Here is a 9,627-nt window from a genome sequence, read left to right on the forward strand (position 1 = left end):
ATGACACATGGGTAGCCACAGAAAGAGGGCACTCGAGGGATATAACTCCTTGGAGGCAGAGCCAGTTAACGTACGTAGGTGCTGGGAACCAAACTCAGGTCTTTAGGACAGTGGTTCTCAACCTTCCTAATATTACAACCCTGTAATACAGTTCCTCATGTTGTCATGACCCCTAACAATAAAATTATTTTGTTGCTACTTCATAACTGTAACTTTGCTACTGTTATAAATCATAATGTAAATATCTGATATGCAAGATATCTGAAATATGACACTCATGTTGAGAACGGCTGTTCTAGAGGAACAGAACTGACAACAAATACGTAACGGGGATTAGAGGCTTACAGACTGTGGTCCAACAGCCCAACAATGGCTGTCTCTCTGAATGCTGGGACTAAAGGTGTGCAATGCCATCTTGAATGACCTCTAGCTTCTCAGCAGTCTGGAAATTGGGGTTTCTTTATGGAATGTCAGGAGCTAGTTAAGAAATACCACAGTTCTCTTTGTTTTAAGTTTCTTTAATGCCAGCTTCACTTTCTCTGTAGATCATCCTTAGGCCTCATACAGATTGTATTGGATCCACTGTATCACTCACATGGAGATAAAGTTCTAAGAGCAGATGCAATTGGCTATATTCAGAGTAGTCAGCTCATGGCAACTGTAGGACACAGAGAATGGCGATACTTTCCTCCTTTGTGTCAGACTTACTTGTGGCTAAGACACCTTGCTTGGATATCCCGCCCAGTCAGCTGATGTCCAGTGAAGCAGCTCTTTACTTCTGCACAAGACAGCCTGGCTGAGAATAAAGCAACTGACAGAACAGTGGCTGGGCCCCTGCACCTGTTCCCACGCACTCTCCAGTAGAAGGAACGGCTAAGAAGACTGTTTTGGTCACCAATATTCAGCTTATTACATCTACTGCCTGCAGAACGCAACACAGCTGGCTATGATGACCACTGAAGGTGGAGATGACAAACAAAGTGAACCTGGCACGTATGTGCAGCTCAGTCTGCTGAGTCCACATGTTCTCTATGATCCACATCTGCTCAGAGCTGGGACTGCTCCAAGTGCTGGCCCATGCTGCTCCACAGCTCTTCTGAAAGCTTTGTGGACTTGGAGGCAGAGGACATTCAGACTTCCTGGGGACTGTTGGGGGTCCTGCTCTTGGCAGCTTGCTGGGCTAACCAGCGCTTGTATCTTTTGGTCTTGGGCTTCTGAAAGAGCACTACGGACATAGGAACTCTCACAGTGTCAAGTCCATTTACCTGAACAGACATTCAAAACAGGAATAGCCAGAGATCAGTCAGGCAGAAAACATACCACCCAAGCCAGCTCTCCATGTGGTTCTCCTCCCAATCAAAAAAAAAATTCTGGAAACACTCACAGTCACATCACACCAGTACTCGCCCCACCGAGTGATAGGGTCCTCTGGCAGCCTCAGAGCATGTGGGGCAACAACAACACCAAGCTGAAAACAGAACAAACAACCACCTAACCCTTCAGTTGCAGCCTCTAGGTAAACTAGATAACCCTAGGTAACACTCGGGTATAGAATTTCCTATGCAGAACTGAATATACCCGGGGAACTGATTCTGGCTGATTTCAGGGGAGGGCACAGATGCACACAGATGACAGCAGAGAGCCTCAGTCTTAATTTCTCAGTGAGGGTGGTGAATTTACAAACAGAACAGGTTTTGAGACCAATACTACTTCATCACAAAAGTAATGATTCCCCAGTAAGTCAATCCTAGGTTCTTCCTAGCTAGAGCTAAAATAAACTGAACTGCCCTTTCCCATTGGTCCTTAAATTCTGCAACTACCTTTAGTTTTGAGTCACATTCCCCCCCACCCCCTTTCCCTGCAAACCAACCAAAAGTAACTCCCAACGCCAGTTAGTAAAAGGGTTTTATAGGAAAAAGTTCAACCCTGGGTCTCCTACCAAGGGGAGATGGCGCCTCCCAAGGGGAATGCTATTGTCTGGGAACACTCACATTCTTGAAGAAATGTCGGGCAACTATTTCAGGGTTTAGTTCCCAGTGGACATTGTTCTTCATTCCCACCTCTAGATGACAGCTTCTCAGAAATTGCACTGTCTGTGGGTCAGTAAGAGTTGGAGTCAGAGGAGAGGAAACAAGTTTGTATCACAGGGTCTGAGGTTCAGGGAAAGGTATAACATGTACCCTGTAGCTGCAAGAGGTGACAACACTGATGGGAAAACCCAGGACAGTCATTTTTCTCAGCTCTGATACAGAAGAAGGATGTTTTTAAGACTTCACAGGGGAGTTTATCTTGCTGCTTCTAGGTGAAGAGAAATAGTCTGTATTAAACTAAGGACCAGGGCTGGCAAGATGGCACAGTAGGTAAAAAGGTGCCTGCTGCCAAGAATGCCCAGAGTTTGACCCTAGGTTGCACATAGAGGAAGGAGGGACTGGTTCATGCAAGCTGTGCTCTGGACTGCACGTGTGCTCTGCCCCCAATACATAGATGTAGTAGACTTCTCTGTGCATCTCAGGAGGAAGTGAGTCTCAGTATTTAGCCTCACAGTTCTGGCACTCGGCTCTACTCACTCCAGCATCAGTTCTTTCCCGAGTACACAATGAAACATAAGCTACCTGAAGGCTCAAGATAGTTCACATCTTGATGCCCAACCCTCTTTACAGTTGTCTACTTTTCTTTTTTCGTTTTTCAAATCAGGGTTTCTCTGTGTAGCCCGGGCTATCCTGGAACTCACTCTGTAGACCAAGCTGGCCTTGAACTCAGAAATCCACCTGCCTCTGCCTCCCAAGTGCTGAGATTAAAGGCGTGTGCCACCACACTCAGCCCAGGTGTATATTACTTTAGGTAGACTAGAGTATCTTCATTGTTAAGATATGTCCTAGAGCTGTTGATAGATGTGTGCCTAACGGAGATGAGGCCTAGCTCTGATCCCCAGCATCCACAACTGGCCTTTGCAGTACACATTGTAATTCCACCAACTGAAGGGTAGAGTAAGGGGAAATGAAGGTTAGGATGTGCCTTGGCTATATACAGAGTTCAAGGCCAGCTAGGGCCATGTAAGATGCCCTATCTCAAACAAACATACCTTAAATATTCACTTATACTTCTTAGATTGCCCCAAACCTACTAACTTCAAAAGGCCTTATGTAATACTATAGGGAAAACCGTATCCCTCCACTCCCCAGCAGCGCCGAGCGACTCCTGCTTTATTGCCTTTAGTTTGTTGACTACCATCGCTTGTGTGTCTACACTCCTTTCAACTTATTTGTAAATATTCCCCAAAGGCAGAGTCCTCATCTTATATTTTCCCATAGATTTTGATTCCTGGGTTGGGGACTCCCTCAAAAGCTAGGGCATTTTTGGCAAAAAAAAAAAAAAAAAAAAAAAAAAAAAATCCCCATGCTGAGATGTCACCGAGTATTTCAAATGGAAGAAATGAATATATTTTAAAAATTGGTACACTTTCTTAAAGGAAGTAAAAAAGCAGCCAGGTGGTAGTGGCGCATGCCTTTAATCCCAGCACTTGGGAGGCAGAGGCAGGCGTGTGTACAGAGCTAGTTCCAGGACACTGTACCCAACATGGGATTTCCAGAGGACCCCATACCAGTCACACAGAGCAAGGGCTGCAACACTGCTTTTCTCATCCCTGTGTATAACAATGAGCAGACCTCAGTGACCTCCAGGAAGGACCAGTGAAAACTTCCTACTCACCGCCTCTCCTGCCTTTGTCTGGATCTTCTCCAGCTTTCCTTCTTGTCTCAGCTGAAAAAGACAAAAGTGAGTAGAACCAAGGCACCACACTGAGTAATTACAGCCCAGCTGTGCTGGGGACAGGCTGGGCTTCTGGGTTCTTGTTCTAGCGCTTACCTCACCTTTGAATTAAATAACGAAAGGAAGGAATTCCTAGCAGGAACTTTAAAGTTTTATTTCTCCAAACCCTTTGGTCCTTTGAGCTCACCGCTTTTTCCTCTTCAAACAGCTTCCTGTTTTCAGGAGATGCATACACAGCCAGTCCCTGAGGAAGGAGCTTGTTACGACCCACAGATTTCTTCACTGAGACTAGATCACCCCGGACTCCAATTTCTGTCAATGAGAACGGGAATAGCACATGAAAACTCTGCAGGCGTCCCTATAGAAAAGATGATCAGCATGGTAACAATCTACAGGTAAAGGCCTTGCCTTAGCGTACTCAGGCTTTGGGGTACATCTCCAGCATCACCAAAAGGGAGGGACATAGAAAAGAGACAGTCCTTACTTTCTCACAGTTTTTATTCTTCCTTACAAACACCACCCCCTACATCCCCGTCAATTTAATACGGCAGGTTATAAGGTTCAGTTGTTAAAGTGCCAGGTGCATAGAGGATCTGAGTTTGGATGTGGTCCATAACCTTAGCACTGAGGGGAGGAAATACGCAGATCCCCGGGGCTCGTCTCTATGTCCTGTATCAAATAAGGTGGACCTTTGGCCTTCACACCGATGCGCGTTCGCGTGCGCACACACACATCACACGCAATTATTAGGAACTACACTTGTCACACGGCCAGTTTAAAAACTGGTGCAGACTGTGCTGTTCAATCAAAGAATGTCATTGCTTGTGCTGCAAACTGTTAGGCTTCTCTTTACACAGTTAATATTATTGCACACACGTTTTAATTTTCCGTGCTGGTATCTCAATCACAGTACTTTCCGTGTCTTTTCCCCCGCCCCTCATCCGAACCACAAAGTAGTAAAAACAAAGCAACAAATGAGAGGCTGGAAGAGGTTAACGTCAAACAGGAGCAGCCAGGTAAGGGGAAGCAGTGGTTAGCATGTGCGTCCAAGCCTTACCGTACACAGACTGTGTGAGGATGAGTTCCAGGTTGTCTTTGGGCCGGCGTTTCGTGTCCTCCACCAACTTATACACGCGGTGACGCCGATGCAGGCGCGGCTTACGGCCCTCCCCGGCAAGCGGCACCTTCCACCAGCGCTCCACGATGACCGTGCTCTGGTGGTCAGGGAGGCTGGGGTGAGCGAGTGTCTGCAGAGAGCACCCAGCCACCCCGCCGGCCATCTGCATCCCAAGGAAAGCCCGCCTCCCTCCCTCGCGGTCTCAGTCGGGCATGAACAGCACTCCTGTCCCCCACGGTGTAGGACCTCAAGCCCCGGCCGGCCCTCACCTGATAATGAGAGAGACTGAAGTCACGGCCCGGGGTGCTCCCTTCAATTCGCGGCCGGAGTAGCTCCCCAATGCCTCTTTGACGCAGCCAAGCTGCGCCTGCCCACAACAGAGCCTTACCCCCGGGAACCACAGAGGCCGCCATGGCCGCGGAGCGGACTGGCGGAAGAAGGACCCCGCGCATGCGCAGCTGGGCCTCTGGGTTGCCCGCGGCGCGCCTGGGTGGTGTGGGTACAGGCTGCGCTGAGACTCGGGCGTGCGGAGTGGGACAGCGGCAGCAACCTCACCTTAAATGCCGGCAGCAGGACATCGGAGAGAACTGATATTTCTTTTCGTCACCCCTCTCCACAGACCTTTGCCTGCTTACCAACAACGGAAGACATATAATTTTTTTTCTGGCTTCGTTTTAAAAAAGAGGCGGAGGGGGCTTGGTGTCGCACACCTCTAATCTTCCAACAGGACAAGTTTCAGGCTAACCTGGCTTACATACCAAGCTCTAGGCCAGCCAGGGCTATATAGTGAGACCAATAATAATTAAATGATGATGATGATTATAAAAACCAATGATAACAACAACAATATAAGTGGTTTGGTTTAGTTCTAGTTACTGAGATCACTATTAATTTTGACATGCTATAATTTCTGAACGCTAAAATATGGATGTCACTCTCAGTTTTCCCTTCTATTTAAAAGTAGTCGAAGGATGGGATCCTCTAAAAACTCTGCAACTTTCCATGATATTGTTACTATTGTATTCAAGCTAGTATTTAAAGAGTTGCAGGAGACATAAACTGTAGAGAAAAAGAAACCACTGCTAGGCCCAAACAGTTCCTTCTGTGGAGTCTTTGTGCTTAATAGATGGTTATAAAAAGAGGGTCTATAAAGGAGTGTGGAAAGATGTGCTATGCTCCATTGTATGTGCACTTACATAGACTGACCTACACGCATGTTCTTGGTATTCAAGACAATAGTCTTCAACAGTCTTTTAACCTTTTGTACCCAGCACTCAGTATATGGAATTTCATTCTTTTTAGTATCCACTCTCTTGATGTTCTCAGTTCATCATATGGCTAACCGCTTTTTATATGCCAGTGATGTCCAAATTCTCTTAGGCTCCCACAAATGTCTCATTGGAATACCCAACTTCTTAGTCATCATCCTATGTCTAACAGACATTTTAAAATTAACTAATTTATGCCCCATTCTTTGCAAACTGCCCTACCTATAGGCTTGTTACAGTTGATGAGAATTCCACTTTGTTTTGTTTTTCTTCAGTTCTTGGATACATCTTATTTTAAAATTTCTACACCTTTATATTTTTGAGATTATATAATTTTCCCTTTCCCTTTTCTCCTTCTAACCTCCTTCTCTCTCAAATTCATACCCCTGTTCCCCTTATTTATATTTGTGTGTGTTTATATATTCTTTAATATATAAATACAACCCACTCAGTATGTACATTGTTACTTATATGTATGTTTTCAGGGTTGACCATTTGGTATTGGGTAACCAATTGTTGTACTCTTCCCTGGGGAAGACTGTTTCTCCTGTTCTCAGCATTCCTGGTAGCCTGTAGCCCTTTGTCTAGGGTTGAGGCCTTGTGAGTATTTTTCCTTCCTCATTAGCATGTTTATTAGTGTCTTCCTTGCTCAGGTCTTGTTTAGGCATCAATGTTGGTGTGAATTCATGGATGTATAGTCCCTGACATTTTTAGGAGACACAATCTCATAGCAATCTTCCTGTTCCTTTGGTTCATAGAATTGTTCTGCTTCCTCTTCTATAAAAATCCCTAAACTTGAGTGCAGTTATGTTATAGATGTATCAGTTGGGGGTAGGTTTCACAACTCTGCATTTTGATAGTTGTAGTTTTCTGTTACAAAGATGTTTCCTCGATGAGTGGCAAGAACTACACTTATCTGTGGGAAGAAGGATAACATTTTAGAATGTAGTTAGAGATTATGCTGGTTTAGTAGGGTGGTAGATATAAGTTCTCCTCCAAGATCCATGACCTCATGAGGCATGAGTGTCTTAAGTTTCCAGAACCAGGCATGATTCCCTCTTGTTGAGAGGGCCTGAAGTATACAATTGGAGAGTTGTTGGTTACTGTCAAGGTATGCATGCTATGCTGGTTACTGTTGTGGTTTGGAGGCATCATCTTCCTTTGGAAGATTGCATAGTACCTTCTGGTACCATGAAAACTAATCCCCAAGGAGGAGGCTTTTGGTTCAGAACCACCTCTGATCCTCTGAGTCCTGAGTACATTTTTTTTTTTAAGCTTCTTTATTTCTCAAGGGATCAGGACACCCTGTATGTTCTTAAATAATTAAAACAAAAAATATATATATATATGTATATATATATATACATATATATACATATATATATATTAAATATAGAACATACTGAGGTCAAGGAAAAGGTGAGAAAAAAGGAAAAGTGAAAAAGAGAAATAGAAGGAAAGAAGACAGGAAATGTTTGAACTCTAAGAAGCAGAGATGGAAAGATGGCTCAGTGGTAAACTGCTTTTATGTAGCTCTGATAACCTGGGTTAGAGTCCCACAACATACAAAACCCCCAAAAGCCGGATGAAGTGACTTGAGTCCACTGAGTCTCAGCATTCCTATGACCAGAAGCTCAAGTTCACAGTGTAGCAGCAGAGAGAACAAGGGACTCTGGTTTAAAAACAAGGTGAAAGGAAAGAATAGACTCCTTGGAAAAGCTGTCCTTTGACTTCCATGTACACATGCATACAAATTAATTTAAATGATCCAAGAGGCAGGCCGGCATGGTGGTGCCTTTCTTTAATCCCAGCATTTGGCAGGCAGAGGCAGGAGGATCTCTGTGTTTCAGGATAGTTATACAATGAGATCTTCTCTCTCTCTCTCCCTCTTTTTCCCTCTCTCCTTCCTCCCCTCTTTAAAAACTTCCCGATCTAAGTGGTAACACTTTTTTTTTTAGATTTATTTATTTATTATATATGAATATACTGTAGCTGTCTTCAGACATACCAGAAGAGGGCATCAGATCTCATTACAGATGGTTGTGAGCCATCATGTGGTTGCTGGGATTTGAACTCAGGACCTCTGGAAGTGCAGTCAGTGCTCTTAACCACTGAGCCATCTCTCTAGCCCGTGGTAACACTTTTTTGTTTTTGTTTTTTGCTGTTTTTTTGAGACAGGGTTTCTCTGTATAGTCCTGCCTGTCCTGAAACTCACTCTGCAAACCAGGCTGGCCTTGAACTCAGAAATCTACCTGCCTCTGCCTCCCAAGTGCTGGGATTAAAGGCATGTGCCACCACTGCCCGGCTTGGTGACACATTTTTTGGGTTCAGAACAAAAGCAATATTGGAAAGAGGCAGGAGACTACCTTGTTACATCTCTATTCTGCCACAAAATCATACTGAATTTATTTGGTTGACTGTTTCAAGCCCTGGCTGGAAGGCACCTGTCACACACATGTCTTCCTCCTCTTTGCTCTCCTGGTGAAACAGCTTATGGAGGGCTCCAGCTTCTTGTTCCTCAACGGCCAGACAAGTGGAGAGGCTGAAGTGTGATGGCTTTCTGACTAAACTGGTTAGTTCAGCCAGCTACCATGCACAGCCATAGGCATCAGACTGGAACAAGAGGGGAGACTGTGAGGGAAATCTGCATTAGTGAGACAGAAGAAGATTTACTCTCTTACTTTCTGGTTGGGATCACCAATTATGTTATTGGGGATCACTTGAACTCCAGTGTTTCCACATTTTTGACATTTTGTTAGAAGAATAGAAAAGTGTACATAAAAGAGGAAAGTATCAAGAGATCTTATTTGGAGGCAAAGTAAAGGCACAAGTTAGATACAGTATAAGGAGCTGTGGGTCCTGAGCAAGCAAGCAGCCTGAGTGACTGGCTACTGTTTAGGCTTTTCTTTTATGGGTTCAAGGGGAAAAACAGTTGTGTGTGTGTGTGTGTGTGTGTGTGTGTGTGTGTGTCTTGATGCAGTTGTGGGTCCCAGGTGCTTTGTTAAGAAAGGTGTGCATGAGTAGCTTTCAATACACTTACCTGCCTCACCAACACCTCTAAAGCCCCATTGTGGAGAATACATTATCTTTTTCTGTAGTAGTCACTGAGTAAGAGATGTGTACTGCATAGTTTTATAGGATTTTCTTTCCTTAAGCCAGATGAGGTAGCACATGCTTGTAATCTCAGCACTTTGGAAGTAGAGGCAGGAGGATCCAAAGTTCAAAGCCATCCTCACCTACACAGTTAGGGGTTGCAAAAGACCATGTCTTCTTTTAACAAAAATCTTTTTCCTTTTTTCATTTAAGACATGTATCTAACTCAAATTAACCTCAACCTCAAATTATTGTCCTGTCCCAGCCTCCAAAGTACTGGGATTATAGGCGTGTACCACTAAAGTACTGGGATTACAGGTGTGCACCACTAAACTACTAGGATTATAGGCGTGCACCACTAAAGTACTGGGATTACAGGTG

General features: G+C 44.6%; 2 protein-coding genes across 3 annotated transcripts in view; one reads left to right on the plus strand and one right to left on the minus strand.

The window, feature by feature from the left end:
- Window positions 1-500: 500 nt before the first annotated feature.
- On the minus strand, window positions 501-5,307 carry Mrpl9 (mitochondrial ribosomal protein L9). Of its 2 annotated transcripts, none has more exons than XM_028789756.1 (7): window positions 5,155-5,307; window positions 4,826-4,982; window positions 3,956-4,080; window positions 3,709-3,759; window positions 1,992-2,093; window positions 1,385-1,468; window positions 501-1,265 (listed from the first exon to the last, which is right to left on the minus strand). In XM_028789756.1, the coding sequence occupies exons 1-7, from the start codon at window positions 5,296-5,298 to the stop codon at window positions 1,131-1,133; spliced, it is 798 nt and encodes a 265-aa protein (XP_028645589.1). In that variant the 5' UTR covers window positions 5,299-5,307; the 3' UTR covers window positions 501-1,130. The 2 variants fall into 2 exon arrangements, with proteins under 2 accessions (XP_028645589.1, XP_028645590.1); XM_028789757.1 differs by lacking the exon at window positions 501-1,265 and adding an exon at window positions 2,181-2,298 and having other exon boundaries at window positions 1,380-1,468.
- Window positions 5,297-9,627, plus strand: part of Oaz3 (ornithine decarboxylase antizyme 3) — a 9,401-nt gene continuing 5,070 nt past the window's right edge. The window contains exon 1 of the mRNA XM_028789670.1: window positions 5,297-5,384. Coding sequence (XP_028645503.1) covers window positions 5,297-5,384 — 88 coding nt within the window. The remainder of the gene's footprint in view (window positions 5,385-9,627) is intronic.

The sequence above is a fragment of the Grammomys surdaster genome, unplaced genomic scaffold (assembly GCF_004785775.1).
Source record: "Grammomys surdaster isolate TR1022 unplaced genomic scaffold, NIH_TR_1.0 125849, whole genome shotgun sequence".
NCBI classification, from domain to species: domain Eukaryota; kingdom Metazoa; phylum Chordata; class Mammalia; order Rodentia; family Muridae; genus Grammomys; species Grammomys surdaster.